The sequence below is a fragment of the Rhipicephalus sanguineus genome, chromosome 1 (genome assembly GCF_013339695.2).
Source record: "Rhipicephalus sanguineus isolate Rsan-2018 chromosome 1, BIME_Rsan_1.4, whole genome shotgun sequence".
Classification (NCBI taxonomy): domain Eukaryota; kingdom Metazoa; phylum Arthropoda; class Arachnida; order Ixodida; family Ixodidae; genus Rhipicephalus; species Rhipicephalus sanguineus.
In genome coordinates this window covers 256,269,855-256,290,181 of record NC_051176.1, presented here as the reverse complement: position 1 = coordinate 256,290,181, position 20,327 = coordinate 256,269,855, and the positions used below count along the sequence as shown (strand labels likewise).

General features: G+C 45.1%; 1 protein-coding gene across 1 annotated transcript; it reads left to right on the top strand.

The window, feature by feature from the left end:
* Positions 1-191: 191 nt before the first annotated feature.
* On the top strand, positions 192-11,076 carry LOC119378473 (partitioning defective 6 homolog beta). The gene is made up of 4 exons (XM_037647606.2): positions 192-429; positions 4,744-4,969; positions 8,568-8,977; positions 9,908-11,076. Exons 1-4 carry the CDS (start codon positions 364-366, stop codon positions 10,169-10,171), a joined length of 966 nt encoding a protein of 321 aa, XP_037503534.1. The 5' UTR covers positions 192-363; the 3' UTR covers positions 10,172-11,076.
* Positions 11,077-20,327: the final 9,251 nt, after the last annotated feature.

Sequence of the window (20,327 nt, the reverse complement as noted above, 5' to 3'; positions counted from 1 at the left end):
GCTTTCCGCAGCCCCACCAGCCGGCCTGAACCGAAACTAAAAACAGCTAGAAAATTCTTTCAAGATGAAATAGTGCCCACAAAAGCTTCAGTTTTATTCGTTTTAACCAAAACGCGAATGCTTTTCTAGTGTGAATGCGTCTGTTTTTGAGCATCAGTGTGAGGTTAGCAGAGCGCACGCCGAGAGCAGCAACCTGTGGGCAGCCTGCGGTATGCGATGACGACATTTTTGCTCGAGAGGAAGTTTGTGTGTGTGTCATGGTGTGTGAGCATGTCTGTCGACTTTTGTTTATAAAGTTTTAATCGCGAACATTTGTTGCGCTACAGGACATGTTAGTGTTGTAGTCTGCTCAATGAACGAGCAATGTCCAAACCGCTGAAGAATTTGCATCATCACCAGAACGGCAGTATTCTAGAAGTAAAAAGCAAGGTAAGTTTCAGTGTGTTTTTAGGCCTAATTTGGCAGGTGCTGTCTTCCCCTAATTTCATTAACGGTATTTGGGAAGTTTTTTTTGTGTGTGATTTCTCGCTAACCACGGTGTCTCCATAAACTCTCTCTGCTGTCGTGCCCTGTTGTTTCTACAGGTTGCAGCGCGTAAGTATGCGTGTGCAAATTATGAATCTCGAGCAGTGAAAAGTTCGCTCTTGGGACGTGATTACGTCAAAACCCCGGACTGTCGCGATCTTCGTAGTGTGTCCGCGTTGCATTGACGCTCTTAATTAGCTCAAATGTCTTGTGCGAGCAAATATTGCGGGAGTGCCATAATGCAGCGCGCTACAGTTGTCATGTCATTGTAGCTTTTGGCGGCATTTGTGTGAAATCCTGACCTGCTTTTTGGGACAGTAGCCATCTATCTCATCTGGAATGTTTTTGTCAGTTGGACGCGAAGTGGTGGTAGATTTCAAAGCCGTAGAGCCCGAGCCTTGACGGCGGAAGAAGCGCGCTGATCGGAATGTGTGCTGTCTAACGCAGACTTCATGCGTGAGAAAGGCACGCCTTTTTCTTTACTATTTTTTTCTTTCCTTTCCTTTTTCACGGGTGGCTGCATCCTTGCCGAGCTCCGGGTATGCATGTAAATGAGAGAGATCACCTCAACTTTTTCATTTTTTGTTTGGCGACAAAGTGCCTTATTTGTCGTGGTGGTGTCGCGTGGTTGCTCGTTTTGCGGCCTTTTGTGGCACAGTCGTGTAAACTCGCGAATTTGAGACTGAAATTAAGCTAATAGATGCAGAAAATGGCGTTATATTCGACGAGTCTGAGGTTTTGCAGTCGGTAGTAACCGTGAATGACATGTCAGTTTATATAGGAAACAGACTTGGCTTTCTTGCTCATATTGTATGCAGGAAATTCCAGTCGGGCTACTGAACCTATATTGCAGTAATTAAGTACTGGCAGATATGGTTTAAACAAAAATTCAAATAGCTGTATCATTATTTCAGGGTAAATGATTTCGTTACTCGGAGTGCATAGTCCACAACTGTTGACAGCTGTAGCAGTTGGCAGACATTTTCTTTTAATCAGAGTGAAAATTTAGCTTCATGTCTATTTATCAGCCTTGTACTCGTTTTTATATGCCAATGCCTGTCATGAGAGAGTGTTCATATGAATCGTATCGTACATCCTTTCCTCTTTTCTTTTTTTATTTTTTAGAACCTGACTTTATTGTGTAGCTAGGTGTAGTTTTCTGAAAATAAAATGAAAGCCATTTTGTTATGGCATATGGCAGCACACCTTGGGTGAAACGACGAACAAGAAAACAAAGGGACAACACAAGTGCTGAACTTCAACTGGCGTCTATTGCGGAAAAAATATCGCTTAAGTAGGCACTTTTGACGCATGCGTTTTTTACACATGATGAGTGCCTAGTACAATGATCAATGCCAAAAGCACCATATCATTCAGCAGTGATCAATTCGCATAAGCAAAGGCATCACACAGCAAAAAAATGGACGGGAATATGTAACAATGTCACGTGTCTATTCCAAAAAGCTTTTTTTCTTTTAGAGAGTAACGAATGAGCAACTAATGCAGTCTTCCTTCCTCTCGACAATTTCTGCCGCTTCTACAGTTTCCCATTGTGTTGTCCTTTTATTGTTTTCGTTTTCGTTTCACCCGGTGTACGCTGCCATATGCCATAATGATCAACCAACTAGCCCACAAGTACAGTGGCGGTCAAAATATTACGGACCACGGGAGCGCATGGCAGACAGCACCGAGGGCCTTCTCACGGCTGCTTGCGAAGCTCTAGAGCACGCACTGCGCACACGCATCCTTGTTTACCTGGCGGCCTGCTCATTCGCTTGCTTGAAGTGCGCGCGCGCCGGAAAGTCAGAGAAATCGCAAGGTGCCATGGAAGTCGCCGCGGAAGCACTGAGCGATGATATCGTGACAAAGATATGTAACTTGTACTGGCAGTGCTCGGTGCACGCCGCACTCTACGCTTTGTTCCCAGGCGCTCCGCAGCGTGAAAACTACGCTTTGCGTCAGTTTGTCTCAAATCGACATATGTGATAAGATTACCCAGCAGCTTCCATTCGCGGAACTCGTGCATGCTGAAATTTTTCTTGTGGTGCTCGGTGCAACTATCTTGCGCCCGTTCAGATCGCTATGAAAGAAAAAACTTGGCATCAACTGGTTTGTAGCACAAACCTACAAGAAAAACTCACGTGGGTTAAAAAATGAAGAAGAAAAATCTTGAAAGCTGACGAAAACTTTGTCCAGGCCAGGGCGAAGGTTTCGCCAAGTAGAAAAGTTTTCTTTTAGGCAAGTCGCTCGGGGCTTCGCGGTGACTGCAGAAGCGCCCCCTTGCGCCTTGTCTGGCGTTCTGGTGTGCGCGCACTTGAAGCGAGTGAACGAGCAGGCCGGCAGGTAAACAAGGATGCGCGAGCACAGTGCGCACTCTAGAGCTTCGCAAGCAGCCGTGAGAAGGCGCCTCGGTGCTGTCTGCCACGCGCTCCCGTGGTCCGTAATAGTTTGACCGCCACTGTACATTTTTAGCCTTTTTGTGTTGCTTCTTGTTTAGACTTATGTCGATGGCATAAAATGCTTGAGTTCTCAAAAACTGAATCAAATAAGGCCCTGTTTGATTCAGGCTTTGACTTAAGCAGTGTTTTATTGTTTCATTCTTTAGCACTTGTGTATTGAAATGCAATATTAAATATGGAAGTCCCATGTGTGTGACAGCTGGGTTTAAGTAAGTCTATTTCCCAGCTGGATCTGAAGCTTTCATTATTGGCAATGACATTATTTTCCACTTGATCCATATTTTCATATCCTTTTTTTTCCCCACCCTGCCTCAATTTGTAGGTAATGCTTTTCAGACTCTATATAGAAGCTACTGATGGAAACGGGAGAGTTTAACATATATAAGCAAGTTTTGAAACTTCAGACAACTATTGAATTAAAAGTCTGGTTAAATTGTGGGAAGTGATCTGTACTGGTAGCTCTCAATATTGCCGCAAAATTGTTCAAAACACATTACGAGGCAAAAATGCACTTGCTGAAAACTAGTGACATCAACCTCAGCATCAGAGTTTTGATTACTAGAGGCAAACAGCTCGAATCACACTTGTATGCATGAACTGAGTTTGGGTTATTGCTTACTAAAACTGGTGGCAAATATCTCCTAATCTCAAGCTCTCTGTTGTCTTCGCTGGAACAGCAGGAAGTCGGCAATACATCTCTGCATTAAGCACATACTGCTTTTTATGACAGTGAATGTTTAAAATGTGAGCAAATACTAGTTCTATGATACAAAATTATGGAAGACTGATGATGACTTCACAATAGTCCCGAACATATCCTTTTAATCCTTGTGTCTTTGGGTATAGGAATGGTCTCCTCTAGCTGGTGTCAACCAGCACCTTTGCACATCACAACTTTGCTCGCAAGTTATTCTAGTTTTCAGCTCTCTGGTCATTCATACCACATCTCTGGTTTGCATGTGGTAGCTATTTCCCAGCTTGATAACCAAGAACTTCCATCACAGCTCAAACATGGGAGACACATTAATGTATCATAGTTGCTTTTCCATACATGACATGCCTTGTGCTTGTGGGATTTATTTAAAAGCATTGAATCCTAATTAGTGTTTGTGATATGCACTGCTTAGCAGCACTTAAAATGTCAGCTCAAAATTTTTGCACAGGAGATAACCTGCAGCACCCTCGGACTTGCCACCCCTCACAATATTATCGTATGTCAGTCAAGCTTCCATCATTACTTACTTGGTGGCTACAAATGTTTATGAGCAACATAAGCAATGCAAGAAGGATGAACATCGAATCAGAAGTGCTGACAATAACTGCTTTAGTGGAATTAGCTGTAATGTTGCCATTGGCAAAATAACCTTATTTGAATCTGCATCTCTGATTCCAGGTTGCTATTGTGAAACTCTGTTCCATTTGTTTGATCTCCACATTTACCCAAAATGGTGAAGCTACTATTGCATGTTAGTGGTTTTTAGGATTTTATTAATGGCTCTATGGAAGTAATGAATGCTGTCAGGGGATACACAAGGGCATTTTAACATGTGAAGAAGGGGTTAACTGGTTTTTCAGACAAATGTACATTCTTTTTATCTTCATATGAGTTTGGAAATAGATTGCTTGGTTACTCCTAAGCCATACGAATGATGCCTTTGATTTTGTAAAGTTTATTATTTTTTCAAATAAGCTGCTACATTTTAACAGCAGAGAAGATCTTAATAATGCAAGATTGCTTATTATTTTTATTTTGTATTAGTTCGATGCAGAATTTCGTCGATTTTCGCTGGACAAGTCGGAGCTGTCTCGATACGATGAGTTCTGTCGCCTCATTGAACGGTTTCACAGCATCTCTGAAGTGCCGTTCAGTCTCTGCTACACTGACCCCATCCATGGTGACCTCCTGCCCATCAACAATGATGAGAACTTTGCACGGGCTGTCCAGTCAGCAAGACCACTGTTGCGGTTACTCATCCAGAGAAAAGGTGCTAAGAGCATGCTTGGTGTTTTAATCCTCATTCTCAACACTTCTGTTTTTATTTAGTGGTTTGGTTGAGCAGTAGTGAGAGAGGAAAAGTTATGTATTTAGGTAACTTATCAGTTATGCATTGGCACATAGGATTAACACTCCTAACCTGTATACATTGCTCCTAAGTTCATTTCGTGTACTGCAATAGCTTAAACATCCGTAATGCCCAAGTCCTGCCAACTTGTTGTGAATGTGTTTGAGCCATTTCACTTGATTGCATTGGCTATGTATCAGTTATCCTACAGGAACCATGAGCTTAAGCTAAATCATGAGCAGAAAGTTACTGATCAGAATGCCTGTGACACATAGAAGTACAAGTATTCACCATGTAGCAAAGTTCTAAGCATGGAGTCTCAGTTAAACAAGTGTTACAAATGAAACTCAACCTGGAAAAGGAACAACACATTGGAGTAGCTTCAGAATTGTTCACATTTAAATTTATACTGATAGTGAGTTGTGGGTAGCCTTGGTGCTCCACGCAAAATCTTGATGTGAAGTAGTTTTCAGAGAGTTGTTGGGAACCTAGTGTCATAGGAGTTCTTGTCTATTAAGTCTCACTGCAGCTCTTGTTTATTGCAACTAATGCGATGTAAAGGCATGTGCACCCATACAATATTGTGTCTAAATAAACTTCACATTGTGAGACAGCATTTTGGGCAAGTTGGTAATCCATTATTTCACGGTACGACTGCACAACAAAAAAGACACGGACAACAGTTGTTCTTTTTTTGTTGCACAGTCATACTGAAGTTCACATTGTGCTGTAGTTTGCAATGGCACATTATCTTCTCCAGTGATGCTACCGCTGCGCCAATTGCGCCAGACTGCGCCAAAGTGCCCTGGCTGCTACAACCTGCTACATTTCCTCAAAATTTGGCTATTCTGCGCCAAGCCTGCGCCAAAGGGGTGTACTCTGACATTCAGAAATGAAACTAACTACATGAGGTTCCCCCATTGAGAGCGACATCGCGCTGTACGCGGACGTACGCGGACGTTCTCCATGAGAGTAATGAAAATGGAGACAAAATACAGTATAACCTCGTTACAACGGATCTGTTTACAACAGACATTCGGATATTACATACCAATTTGCGGCGTTATGCCGACCTCCGTATTAGTTCCATTGATTGAGCTTCGTTTACAACGGATTCTGGTACAACGGACATTCGGATATAATTGACTAAAATTTCAGGCCAGCAAGGTGGTCAGGACTCCTTTAGAGCGGACTTTTCTACCATGGTCATTAACTTCCGACTATAAACATCGCTTAGCATACTTTCGGGACGGGAGCAGCGCACCGCAGATATCGACGTACCGATTTAAGAACGAAGGCCGCCGATCCCCGGTCTGTCAATGATCAGCTATGCCTAGCTGTAGCGACAAAAAAACGGCGCGCAGCGTGCTTTGTGTTGCGTTTGGGACGCTGACACACGAAGTTGCGAGCCGCTGCCACCGCTTCTCCGCGCGGTCGCTGCGCGGCGAGCTTGGCCGGGGGGTCCGCTGCCGATGCGCAAAATGCCCATCCGCGGTTCTGAGGAGCCAGCGGGCAATGCGATTCGTTGCTTGAGACGAAGGACATTACAGCTTCTTCGCTTTCGCATGTCCGCTAGCGCGATGTTCTTGCCCGCAAAGTTCGGATTTGGCTCGTACATCGGCACCGTGAACGGAGTTAGGCCTAACCACGACATCTAGTAGAAAGCTCGGTTGCGATGTGTGTGGCCGCGTTGCCCGATGTTTCAAAGTACGTCATGCTCGATTGCGAGTACAAGGAATTGTCCCGCGGTGGTCTTCGTCTTAAGCTTCGAAGTGCTGATATGGTGTTGTCAAGCGGACGAAGGAACTGCGTTTTGTGTGTTTTTTTTTTTTTTTTTTTTTTTTTTTTTTTTTTTTTGTAATCAAAGCATCAACTGTAGGCAGCATGGCGTAGCAGCAGTCAAGCGACATGCAGCCATGAAACGGCACATTGATGCTACCAGTCGTCATTGAGACGCTTCAGGTGGGCTGCAGCGGCCGAAAACGATCCAACCGACTTTGGAATTCGGCAGTCCATGGAACGTTTTGCAGTGTGACGGCGTGACAAACGCAGAAACCCTGTGCTTGGCATGACTCTCAAGGGCATCCCATACTCGTGGGCCGACACAGCAACTGCCTTGTTTCCCAAGTTATTTGGAGATTCCGAAACAGCGAAGCAGTTTAGTTGTAAGAGGTTCAAGGCATCCTACATAGTTAGTGATGGCCTCGGGCCGTATTTCAAGAAACTTGTGCTTGACGAGCTGAACAAGCCGGATGTGGTTTTATCTGTTAGCATTGACGAGACCCCTCTTCCTGAACAGAGGTGCCAACAACTTGATGTTGTAGTTAGGCATTTCTCCAACAAAATGCAGTGAGTTGTGGAACACCTACAGTCTTTCCGGCTGGGCTCTGCGACTTCGGAAATTTTGGCTAGTGAAGTGCGGAGAGCAATGATGGACCTACCGCTGAAAAATGTCATTTGCTTTTCTACGGATGGCCCTAATGCAATGAAAAGCTTCAGAAAAAAGATGCAGGAAGCATACCCAGACATCATAGATGTAGGAGAGTGCTGCTTGCACAAAGCGCACAACTCATTTGCCCGCGGCTTGAGTGCTGTTGGCTCGGATGTCGACGCTTCTGTGGTCGATGTTTATTACTTTTTTAAGAATTCTTCGGCTGAGAATGAATTGTTGAAGGCAGAGCAGCTGCTCCAAAAGCTAGTTTTGCTGCTCCAAAACGCAATTTTGCCTGCTCCAAAAGCTGCTCCAAAGTGGCCTAAGCCAGTAGCATCACTGCTTCTCCCTATTTACTGCCAGCAGATGGAACATGCCAGAAATGCAAAGAAGGGTTCGTGAGGCTTGAGCACATCTTCGAAAATTCTGAGATTGAAATTGTTAGTCCATTTTTTTTTTTATTATTATTATTGTACCTAGTAAAGTTAAGTCCTGCACAGTCTTTTTCTTGGCCATATAGTACAGCTCAACAAATCCAACTTGATGCAGAAGCATTGTCCGTTATGAGAATTTTGAAACCCGAACTCTCACTCACATTTTTTAAGAATTGTGCAGCTACCCACACAAATAGTTGATTTTTAAACCTCGACTTTGTGCATCCAAAAAAAAATTGAACTTCTACTATTGACCCCCTGTTTTTAGATTACAGCTTGTCCATTGAGGTGGGAACATGCTGTGGAATTGGAACTCGAAAAAGAAGCTTTGTATAACAGCTTTCTTCCCCTTTTAGTAAACTTAGCTTTAAATTTTATGTCTGTGAATAAATTACATGCGATTAAGAAACTGGTTTCTTAGTAATTGGTACTCATTTACATTTTGTCCTGCAGAATTTAATTTACTTACCAACTTGTACTTGCTCGTCACCAAGCACACAGGATTTAATTTTTTCCCACAATAAAGATGTCAAGAGCTATGGCGTTCATCATGATTGCATGTCCATGTATCACAAGAATAAGTGATACATAAATACTTGGTTACTGGGTTGGCAGTTCAGCAAACATATATCATAACGGACTGTTGTATGTGCAGGCGACAGCCGTGAGGAGCTGAATGGTTTTGGGGGCCCTGGAGCTAGCCGCAAGAAGCGTTTCCTTGGCCAGTACCTTTTGCCAGCTGGTGTGCGAACAGCTCGGCCTGCCCTTTCCATTTCATTACCTGAAGATTTCCGCCAGGTGTCATCTATTATCGACGTAGATGTGGTGCCCGACACCTGTCGACGAGTGCGCTTGGTGAAGCATGGTTCTGACAAGCCTTTGGGGTTCTATATTCGGGATGGCACGAGCGTGCGTGTCACTCCACACGGTCTGGATCGACTGCCAGGGATCTTCATTTCACGCTTAGTGCCTGGAGGTCTTGCTGAAGGCACAGGTCTCCTGGCTGTCAACGATGAAGTATTGGAAGTTAATGGCATTGAAGTTGGTGGCAAGACATTAGATCAGGTATAGTTGCTCCTCCGAGCAATTACTGCTTTGCCTAACTGTACAAAAAGCAGAAGTGTGTTCAGTTACCTCTGTTGAAACATTGCACAAGACATACTAAAGAAAACATGAGTATTCTTTATGTGTGCTGCTTCTCATTGTTTCTCTGTAATATTATGTTTTCATTGCTTGATACCTCTTCAAGGGAAGGAGGGCAGTGTTTTAGTGTGGAGCTGGCACTTTTTTCTAAGGGCAGTGCTGTGGTCTCCGTGATACCCATACCCACAGAAGCAGAGTGACATACTCGCATACTGACATTGTGTGACAGTGAATATACACCTGCACTTTCTATGCCACAGGAAGTAAAATAGCTGGCATGCTTTCTGTTTTCTTGTTCATTTCAGCTATGTAAATATATGAAAAGGACCACGGCTCTGTTGTTACCAAACCAGCGGGTTTATGGCAGCATTTTTGTTTTTAGGGGAACTGGAAACTGCAAATGTAGCCTGGATTTCTACAATAACTTTGTATTATAATTAAAGGCTCTACCTTTAACCACACACTGAAAACAAGTTTTCATTTAGTCCAAATTGGGGGTGTGGCCCTTTACACTAGAATGTACGTTATTCTTCACAAGAAACATTGAAGGATTCTTACCATTGTACATTTTCACTGCTTTTTCAAGTTCACATAGTGAGAATGTGGTATGCAGTCACTGTACTGCGCTGACTGGCCCACGCATCAGTGACATGCATTGCCACATGAACACTGCCTCTAATTATTTATATGATATAATTTGTGGGCCTGCTTCAATACCAAAGCATTGCTTCATGTGGTGTCCCAGAATTGAGACTTTAATCTCATAATTAGTCTTAGCTCTCTGGGGAAAAAAGAGAGCAAATTTTACGTGAGTGCTTCCATAAACCAACTTCATTTGTGTTGTCCATGCAGGTGACTGACATGATGGTGGCCAATTCATCCAACTTGATAATCACAATCCGTCCAGCCAACCAGTGCAGTGTGGGCACACTGCCTCGAAGGGGCTCCTTTGGCCGCTCTTCACAGATGTCGCATGGCTCTCACAATTCCAACCCATCCGTAGTCTCGGATGATGACCGCTTGGATGAAGATGAAATCAGGGACCACACAGCTGGATTTGAGGGCCTTGACGAAACACCTCCTCGTAGCACCCATGACGGCGTGATCACTCTTTGACGTGTGCCTAGGCACAGACCCATTTTCAGGGACTCTTCTCTCTTTTTGTCCTATTCAGCCACCGTGGTAAGGGGCCCTCCCTGGTGCCACAGGCAGAGCCCCTTCCCCGTCTGTTTTAGATAGAGGGCATTGGCTGTGAGGCAAGTGTTTCAGCCACCCCAGAGGGCCAGCCCATGTACAGGCTCGCTTGCCCAAGCCTTCCCAAGAAGCCATGAGCAGCACCAGGATTTCTGCATCCTTTTGGAGGCAGCTGCATCAGGCAGCTGCTATTGAGGCTTTTCTGTTTTACGGAAAGACACTATACAAATACATACCACATATATATATATATATATATATATATTTTTATACATTAGACAGGCCCATAAAGGGACGTGTTGTGCATGTGTGGCATTGCAGTATTTTTTTTCCTGCAGTGTGTATGAAGCCTTTTTTGTTTTGTTTTAAACAATGCTGACTGTTACTCATTTTCATAAATGATTTTGTGCATAGGTTACACCATTTTGACAGCCTCTTGCTGCACTGACCTTTTTATATGTTGTTATTGACGTTGCCTCTTCAAGTTCCATAGGTGCAAGTGACATGCATTCTTGTGCTTTTTTCCCCTAGTGATGACTCTTACACATCCTGTGCTTGCACTGACGCTTTGTTGTTCTTTTTTTTTTTTTTAATGGACTCTACATGCTTCCTTTGGCACGCTTTTTCTTCGAGCTCAAGTGCCTTGTAAAGAAAACTGTGCATCCATAATTCTTCCACGAACATTGACTCTGAAGGCAGGCCTTCATAAATGTGATTGCATGGTTTTTATGACAAACTCTGCATTCCAAGACTTGCACCAAACATTCCTTTTTTAGTTAGTGACTGTAAAGTTGAATTGCAGGTAATAAAACTTTGCTGCAAGAGTATGTGGTGATTTAAAAAGGTTTACTAGTGATTCAAACTTGACACACTCATTGTCTGCCATTCCCGTGTTCGTAAGGTGTACTTATTTATTTCTGCTATCATTCACTTGCGGTACTGTAATGGTTTCCCATGAGTGTATTATGTAGATAGACGAGGACTTCAAAAAGTGAAAATGCACTAAACAAAGAAATTGGCATACTGGTGCTTAATACAGGGCTCTGTGGCCCTCCGAGAATGATGCCAATCTGAATCCACTGTATCCCGGCATATGTGTATGCTGCCGTCCATCGATGCTCCATGCAAGCGCCGTGCGCTGCACCTCACAGGCTTGGAAGGCATTCCAGTGAAAGCAAAATTTGTTTGCAGGACAGTGTCAGTCAAATAGTTGGCAAGCTAAGCAGGACTTCATTCAATCCGTTGCTGTACTGAAATTTTCAAAGCACCATAATATTGCCTTTTATGCAGCGAAAGTGAGCATTTCCAATCTGTATGAGCTTATAAATATAATCATTTTAGCATAGCACAAGATTGTGATGGTAACTCTTGAATAGACAATTTTCGTAATTGCAAAGCTAGCTTTTCTGCGATGCAGTTAGCCCAACTGATGGCAGCTAGTCACTTCTGCAAACAACATGTTGTAGCGCAGTTTGCTTTCGCTCTTGCATGGAAAATGTAGACTGTGCTCTCAGAGTATAAACATGCACAATAGACAAGCCCCAGCACGTGCAACTAGGGCCTCTGTCTCCATTTGAAGCACAACAGGTGCTGCCATTAGTTGGGTGAATATGCAGCGCAGGGAAGTGCACTTGTGGATTATGAAAAGGGTTTATTGTGCCACTGAAAATTAGGTTATGGTTCCGTTAGGTACTTGTGCACATAAAACAGCCTCATGTTTTCATGTTTAACGCCTTTAACTATAAATGTATTTCATAGCTCTGGTTAAGCTGCAGGGCATAAAACCCGAAAAATTGCCTAGCATAAAGTGATAAGAAATTTTCATCACTTTTGATTATTAGCTTCCTGCTGCTAGGTAACTGTGATAATTCTTGTATTGGATTTAATCACATGAAATATTGTGCTGCTTTGTAGTGAAGCTTAGCTGCTATTTTGATATGAAGGCCTAGTGGGAGCGGAAAGTGGAGCTCAATTACCTGTTCATTGAAAACATTTGCCAACTTATATGGCTGACTCTAGCAGGTAGTAATTGTGAAAAATTATAGGAACAAACTACTCGTGTCTAGCAGCCCTTGACCTGGCAAAATGATTGTGAAGGCTTTTAACAGGGGAACAGTACTTAATGGCACCAGTTATGGCTAGGCCACATGCACTTGCTGTCTCCACATTGCAAAGTGCACATTCCCAAACAATCTGCATGATTGTTTCTAATTGTATTTTTGTGAAATTGGCAGCTCAGTAGCCATATTCCTAAACAATGCACCTCTGAAGGCAGGAATGGCCCTGCCTATATAACCAAAGCATGACTGCCGAAAGCCTCCACGACAAAAACAATAATCCCTCTCGCGTGCCAGACAGCGGAGTTGCCGACTGTCCAGCTTATGACGTCAGCCTTAAGTGCATGCCCATTGGTGCGGGCTCATAATCATCCGCCTTTGAGAAGGAAATGCCACTGCCTTCCAAAGCTGTATCTGGCTGTGGTTGGTTCATTGCACTTTAAAGTAGTTCAAATAGACGTACAAAATAACGTACTGAGTGCTGAAATTTCTCTCAGTTTTGTTTCAACTGTTTTCGGGGGCAGGTTCTAATGCTCAACGTTCATAATGACCTGTGGCTACTACATTCAAACCTCATTATAACAAAGTGATTGTAATACCCCTTGCAATTTCCAAACAGCTACACGTTTTTGAAATGCTACACGTTTTCAATGAAAAACTGTCATATTAATGGATATAAATGTATGTAATATATATATATATATGTATGTATTTTTGTATATAATCATGTATGTGCATCTTGCAAGGACCACAATGTGGTCTGCAGTATGTATAAATAAATAATGAACTGAATTTCTCTCCGAAACCAAACAAGCTCCACACTTCAATGCAGGCTATACTGCTTTTTGTGGTATTTGACAGTTCAAAACTCGCACCGCATTCCAACTACACAACTCTTTCTTATCGCCGCACAGCAGCTCACTGCCTCCTTCCATGCTCACTGCCCCCCAGTTGAACTTCTGTGCTTTGTGGTGCTAATTCACATTGGGCTCTCTTCTTTTTTTTTTGCTCTTTGCGCTGTCCAACCATTTCACCAGTTTTGCATAAATTTGGACAAGTTGAGCACAAACCGGAAGCTTATGACCATCCCATTGGAACAGAATGCAGCTCTTATTAAAGCTGTTGCACTTGGTTCTCAGAGTTTGTGTGATGCAGACACTGGCAATTCTTTTAGTGCTGCGATAATTCTATCACATATGTGGCTGCATATCATTAACGTAAGACACAACACCGTCTTTTTTGCATATATAAAGTTTTGCACCCTATTATGCATATATTGGAGTAAAGGATGCAATGCTCCCCTTCAACTTTGTTATAACGAGGTTTAAATGTACAACTGGTGGCATTCGTTGCACATTTGATTAAAGCTGCTAAAAATGGTCTGGTGATGGAAGTATTATGAAAGGCTAACTGGTTTACATAAAGAAATCTTGTAATAAGCTACAGCTTACTCTGAAGAAAGACTGCAGATATTTAATGGTACATGTTGCAACTACCGGGCACATTTCCCATCATCTCGTCTTTTCCTCAATGGATGTTTTGGTTTGAAGATAACAGCAGTTTCTTTTATGATGCATGTGAATACAGAAATGTTGTTAGGAAGCAGCTGAACCAATTAGATTTAGAAGGAAAGTAGTTCCAGAGCTGTTGAAAACTGGAGAAAAAAAAAACTACAAAAATGAAGAGAACCAGCAAAGATGTGTTGCAGCTCAGCTTACAACGTGGTAACTGCAACAAGAAAGTGACAGCATTTCTGTAAACCGCATCAGTAAAGTGTGTGGCGCACAATGCAGCATAAAGAACAAGAAGAGGAATAAATGGACAACTGCTGTCGATTCGCTTCATTATTTATATCCGCATTTTCCTCTTAATGTTATCACATTTATTTTATATTCTCTAAAGGGGTCATGAACCGCCCCACAGGCGTGGTGAGAAAACATTCCTGCAGGAAGCAAGCACTGCTCTGAACAGCTAGCCAAACCTTGCAGTCGTGCGTAGCAAAGTAGCGACTTTCTAAGTGCGCTCTCCATACAGAGGCCCGTCCTCACTCTCTTCGGTGTCGTCATACAGCAGATTGCTGCCATTGGCCAATAGCTGAATAAACCAAGAGCGCTGTTAGGATCAGATGCGCTTCTTGCCACAGGGTGTAGGCGCTGCGATCTATAGTCTGCACGTTACACAGTGAGCCACACTCGCAAACAGGAATCAACGGGAGAGAGCGGTCACGTTTAGGGATGGTCGATTAAATTTTTTAATCGATTAATCATTAATCGTTCATCGATTTAGCCTTTAATCGATTAATTGCTTTCGGTGGAATGTTTTAATCGATTAATCGACATTTTTTGTGGGTGCTTTAAAACCTATATCTCTTTGTTTGAGAGGCATAGTTCGTGTTTGATATGGACCCAAATCTTTTTATCAGACGCGCTGACGATCGAAAATTCCTACTTTTGAAAGTGTCGACGACGGGCCCCTTGTGTCCAGTGTGCGAGAATTCCCATTTCGCACACTGGACGCAAGAAGTTCGTCATCGTTGGTTGATGTCGTCGATTCAAGCATCTGTGGCCATTATCCCCGGACTATTCGGCAGCAAGGCGTATTTTCTCGAAGCCTGCCTACTCGAGCTCATCGAAACCGGAGGCGCGTTCGGGGACCACATCTGGTTGGAAAGTCGCAGCTGAAACATGCAGTGTGGTGGAGGGTGAGGAAATCCCGAGAAAGGTAAAAGAGAGACGAGGAGGAAGAGGAATTAAATAAGACGCTCGCTCTCGGAAGCACGGCATCTTTTCTCGGTTTGTCGGACAGATATTGTGGAAGCCCTACATTATACCATAATTGCGGACAGACGCGATATTTTTCTTGAGGACACGCATGCAGAGATTACACAGAAACATACTGGCCTCAAACATACCATCGGTACAGGGAACTGCGGGAAATAAGAGTGACATTATTTTCTGCCTCCCGGCTAGAACAAACAGCAGCAGCGCCAGTATACTGCGCAGGTTTCATCTGATCGTTGCCTTAACACGGCGCCACTCGCACCTTTTCACTCGTGCGTACAGCCTGAACTGTGAGCGCTATCTAGTGTATCAGACATTACAACATAAATTTCGCGACTGTCCTTCTTTCTTGTACAGCAGAAGACGGGGGCCTCTAGCTGAGAGCTGTATTTCTCCCTAAATATGCGACTATACAGTATTACTAAATGCTACAATTTCACTTCTTCAATAGTAATGCAGTGGATGCTAGACGTTCGGTAACCGACGCGTAAGGTTGCGGATTACATAAAGGGTCTATAAGACCCTTCTCACAATTCGCGAGTGCGCATTCCTGCGCTAAATTTCTCTCAACTAATGGCAGCAACTTTCGTGCTTCAAGTGCAGACGAGGTCGTAGTTGCGCGTGCTGGCGTTTGTCTATTATGCGCGTTCGTGTCGAGAGAGCCGAGTCTACACTTTCCGCGTCCCAGCGCAAGCAAACCGCGCTTGAACACTCTATTTGAAGAAGTGACTAGCTGTCATTAATTGGGCTAACTGCATCGCAGGAAAGCTAGCTGAACAATTATGAAAATCGCATATAAGGGAGCTTTCACAAGCGGCGGAGGCGCTGTGCATTGTGGGTAGTCCGCCATTTTGAAGTCATAGTCAACCAAGCCGGGAAGCGCGTGCGTGCGGCAGCTCCGAATAAACAAACAGACGTGCCGGCGCGATCGCGCATGTTCTTATTGTGAGGAGCACCGAGCATTAACTACGAAGTCAGCGAAGACCAGAATGTACGTATCCACGCTCTCCCTTAAACACCGCGAGTGATACAACGAGAAAATCCAACTACCCGGAGTGGACCCGTTCACGCTACAGGTAGCCGACTGTGAACTTGTGACCACTCGTCGATGCCTCGGACATTCGTGAATTTGTGGTCTTGCGGACGTGTTTTGTTACGCGGCAGCAGCTCAAAGGATGGGGGGCCGTTGGCGGCCACAACTTCGTGACAAGCGGCTGGGTAAGCGAGCCGCGAATGAAGCAAGTTGCTGCCGATAGCGGGATCATCATGACACAGGTAAGCTTGTAAGGACGCTTTAGATATTTATCTTTTGCATTCTTTTGTAATGTGACAAGCCTCAAGTCGAAGTGTGGTTCCTGGGGAAGGGTTACGGAGAAATCCTTGCCGCGCACGGCCTGAAACGGCGAGGCGTGTTCCTGCACATCGCAGCGCTCCTCTTTTACGTGGAGTACGGCCTGCGAGCGCGTGAAGAGCGCTCGTGCACAGACGGCTCCAAGAGCTGGTTCCCTCCTACCATTGAAAAACTTGAGGTGCGGCCCGTTGCCGCAATGGGCTTGTCGTCATCGGCGATGAAGAAGTGGCGCATCGACACTGCAACAAGCCAACTTGTGCACCGCAGCCTTGACCGCGACCAGTTTCTCGGCGTACTGATTGCAGCTGAGTATCGACCTGCAGTAGCGAGCACTTATGTGTCGTCGGTGAGAAGCAGCAAAGGTGCCGATTAGCATCAGCTCTTAGAGAAAAGTGCAATAAGTTTTCATGAACTTTTGGCAAAATATGCCAAGGTGTACAGCACGCTGCAATGTGCGAGCACGCCTAGCCGTTTCCGGCCATGCACGAGCAATGCGCAGCAAGGATTTCTCCGTCACCCTTCCCCAGGAACCACACTTCGACGGGAGGCTTGATGCGGGCCTGCGAATGGGTCACCTAACAAAAGAATGGAAAAGATAAACATCTAAAACGCCCTTAGAAGCTTACCTGTGTCATGACGATCCCGCTATCGGCAGCAGCTTACTTCATTCGCGGCTCGCTTACCGGCCGCTTGTCACGAAGTCGTGGCCGCCAACGGCCTTCCTTCCTCTGAGCTGCTGTCGCGTTACAAAACACGTCCTCAAGACCACAAATTCGCGAATGTCGGAGGCATCGACGAGCGGCACAAATTCACATCCACTATGCATTCGCCTGCCTGCAGCGTGAACAGGTCCACTCCGGATAGCTGGATTTTCTCGTTGTATCACTCGCTGTGTTTCGGGGAGAGTGTCGATGCGTACATTCTGGTCTTCGCTGACTTCGTAATTATTGCTCGGTACTCCTCACAAGAACAACAAGCGTGATTGCGCCGGCACGTCTGTTCGTTTACTCGGTGCTGCCGCACGCGTGCGCTTCCCGGCTCGGTTGTCTATGACTTCAAAATGGCGGACTACCCACAATGCACAGCGCTTCCGCCGCTTGTTGGGCTGGTTGGTATACAGCACAATAAAAAAATTGTTGCTAGCGTCCTTGTCCTCTTTACGCTAGCAAACGTGTCTTATTATGTATATGCGGATTACCTAATCCTCTCCCCATCATTGTACTTAACCACTCTTTTTTCCCCCGTTCCGCTTTCCCCGGTGCAGAGCAGCAGGCAGGGGCGTACTAGCTCAGTTCACCCTCTCTGCCTTATAATATATTTTCTCTCTCTCTCTTTCACTGGTAAAGACTATTTTACACGCGAAAGATTAAAACAGAACGGCACTAAGAACCAGTCAGGAAATAATCAGCGCATATTACTTTGCCGCACTTACACAAGAAACGAGTAAAATCTGAGGGTTTAATAAAATACAAAGAAAGTTGCGATCGACACTACAGGCGACGAAAACTACTCGTTTATCAAATGTAAGGAGAGATGCGTTTATGCGGCAACACGATGAAACAGCGCGGCAAAAAACGAACACGAACAAAATAAGCAACAAGACGATGCGCTGGCCCGTATGAGGCAGTAGCAGTAGACTGTGAGCCGGAGAGAAGCGGGCAAGTTCATTTCTGCCGCGATGGGGTGGAGGCGCCTCCTGCCCGGGACGGCCCGGCCCGCGGGCCGGGCCGGGCCGTCCGAAGCGTTTTCCGGCGGGCCCGGGCTGGGCGGTCTAAGGCATACTGTGCCAAGCTGCAGTGACACGTACAAAGAGCTAGCTGGCTCTTAGTAAAGCTTAGCAATAAAAATAGAAAAACAGTTGAAGTGCTATGTTTTTCACCAGTATAGATATATAATATCTATACTGGTGCGTACTGTATATATATATATATATATATATATATGTGTGTGTGTATATATATATATATATATATATATATATATATATATATATATATATATATATATATATATATATATATATATATATATATATATTAACAGCACTAACAATGGGCCAGATCACGGTTGTTCCCATGGGGGGAATAAAGAGTTCGGTCTTTTATTTGAGGTTGACACATACGGTAACCTTCATTTATATCCCTTGTTATTACTTCCAAAACCACGATATGATTACGAGGCACGCCGTAGTGGCACCGGATTATTTTCGACCACCTTGAGTTCTCTAACGTGCACCTAAAGATAAGTATATAGACGGGTGTTCTTACATTTCGTCCCCGTCAAATTGCGGCCGCCGTGGCCGCGGGAATCGCACCCGCGTCCTAGGACTTAACAGCGAAACAGCTTAACCGCTGAGCTACCACCGCGGGCAAAGCAACATTTCGATGCATGTACACACCGGATTTTCCGTCCGTTTGTCCGCTACAAAGCGCAAGGCATCATTAGTAATCATCATCAACAACTGATACCCTCTAGCGGGCCCGGGCCGGGCCTGGTCATGAACACGCGCGCCCTGAATAAGTTTAGTAATCAACGCCCGGGCCCGGGCTTGGAACGACGGGCCCGGGCCGGGCTCGGGCTGGGTTAGGTCATGTACGCCCGGGCCCGGGCCGGACCCGGGCTTGGAAGGACGGGCCCGGGCCGGGCTCGGGCTGAGATCGGTCATGTACACCCGGGCAAGGGCCGGGCCCGCGCTTGGAACCACGGGCCCGGGCTGGGCTCGGGCTTCATAAGGCAGGCCCGGGCCGGGCTGTTGGACGCCGTACGCGACGGAGATCAGGGCGAGGTCATATCTTTGTCTATGGGGCATGGCCGCCGCCAGCTCCAAGCTCGTTCTGCTCGCGCAGAAATATGCGCTGTAGTGAAAGCAGTCAAAGAGAGGCGATGTACACGGCATCTGCACCTCAGGATAACGCGCCTCGCAGTCATGCGCTCCGGCCAAGGGGCGAGGTTGGGGCGGGAGTGGGGGGAGCCGTAATCGATTAATCGAATTGGTTTAATCGATTAATTCGATTAATCGAAAGCCGAAAATAGATGACGATTAATCGATTAATTGTGGACATTTAATCGATTAATCGATTAATCGTTCATCGATTTTACCATCCCTAATCACGTTTCATAGCGCACTCTGACATCTTCCCCCCGTGCCATCCTTCCCTGTGTAGCTTCCGGCGTGCTCGTCAGGACTAAAGTTCCTAAATTTTTTGTGAACAATCTGTAGTCGGATACATCTTTAGAAGGCAGTAGAGGCCCCGCCCAGACGACCGAAGCGCGGCAGCCGATCGCCTCCGCGACTAAAGAAATAGTCCCGCTCATGACGTCAGTCCCGAGTGCGCGCCCATTGGTGCAGGCTTGTGCTCATCCGCCTTTGAGGAGGAAATGCCGCTGCCTTCTAAATTTGTATAAGAGTGCATAAAACGCGCGACAAATCGCTGTAACTCCGCTCGTTCTTGACGGATACGAGAAATTTTTGCGGCAATCGATTCATGAGGCAGTAAACACCGATTCTGATGTCATTCGATGATTACTTGGAGAAATGGTTCATAGACCTCTTTAATAAGAGAGAACTTATACTTCAAGGGTTATTTTAACTACCCGGGTTCTTGGCCAATGTCGGTGTGTGCCACAGATGCAAAGCGTGCTGCTTAACCCATTGCAGTGATTTTTTACCAAATGCAGATATCGCTGTATTAAAGGGGTGATGCCACCAGATTTGTGGCTTGCGCGTTCTTCGCTTAAGCGTTTTCTATAGCTCCAGGAAGCATGATACACGCACCAAGATTCATGCATTCTCGCTAAATAATTTATTATCGCCTTTTTATGCGGACAACTTTCGGTTTCGGTTTCTGGGCGCCGAGGTTGGGCATTGACGTAGCAGTGTAGGGGGCTTG

Bases quoted from the DNA above. Each gene is read 5' to 3' on its own strand.
- LOC119378473 (XM_037647606.2), top strand. From the start codon at position 364: ATGTCCAAACCGCTGAAGAATTTGCATCATCACCAGAACGGCAGTATT. The intron at 4,970-8,567 runs GTGCTAAGAGCA...TTGTATGTGCAG, and splicing joins GTTACTCATCCAGAGAAAAG to GCGACAGCCGTGAGGAGCTG. The intron at 8,978-9,907 runs GTATAGTTGCTC...TTGTCCATGCAG, and splicing joins GTGGCAAGACATTAGATCAG to GTGACTGACATGATGGTGGC.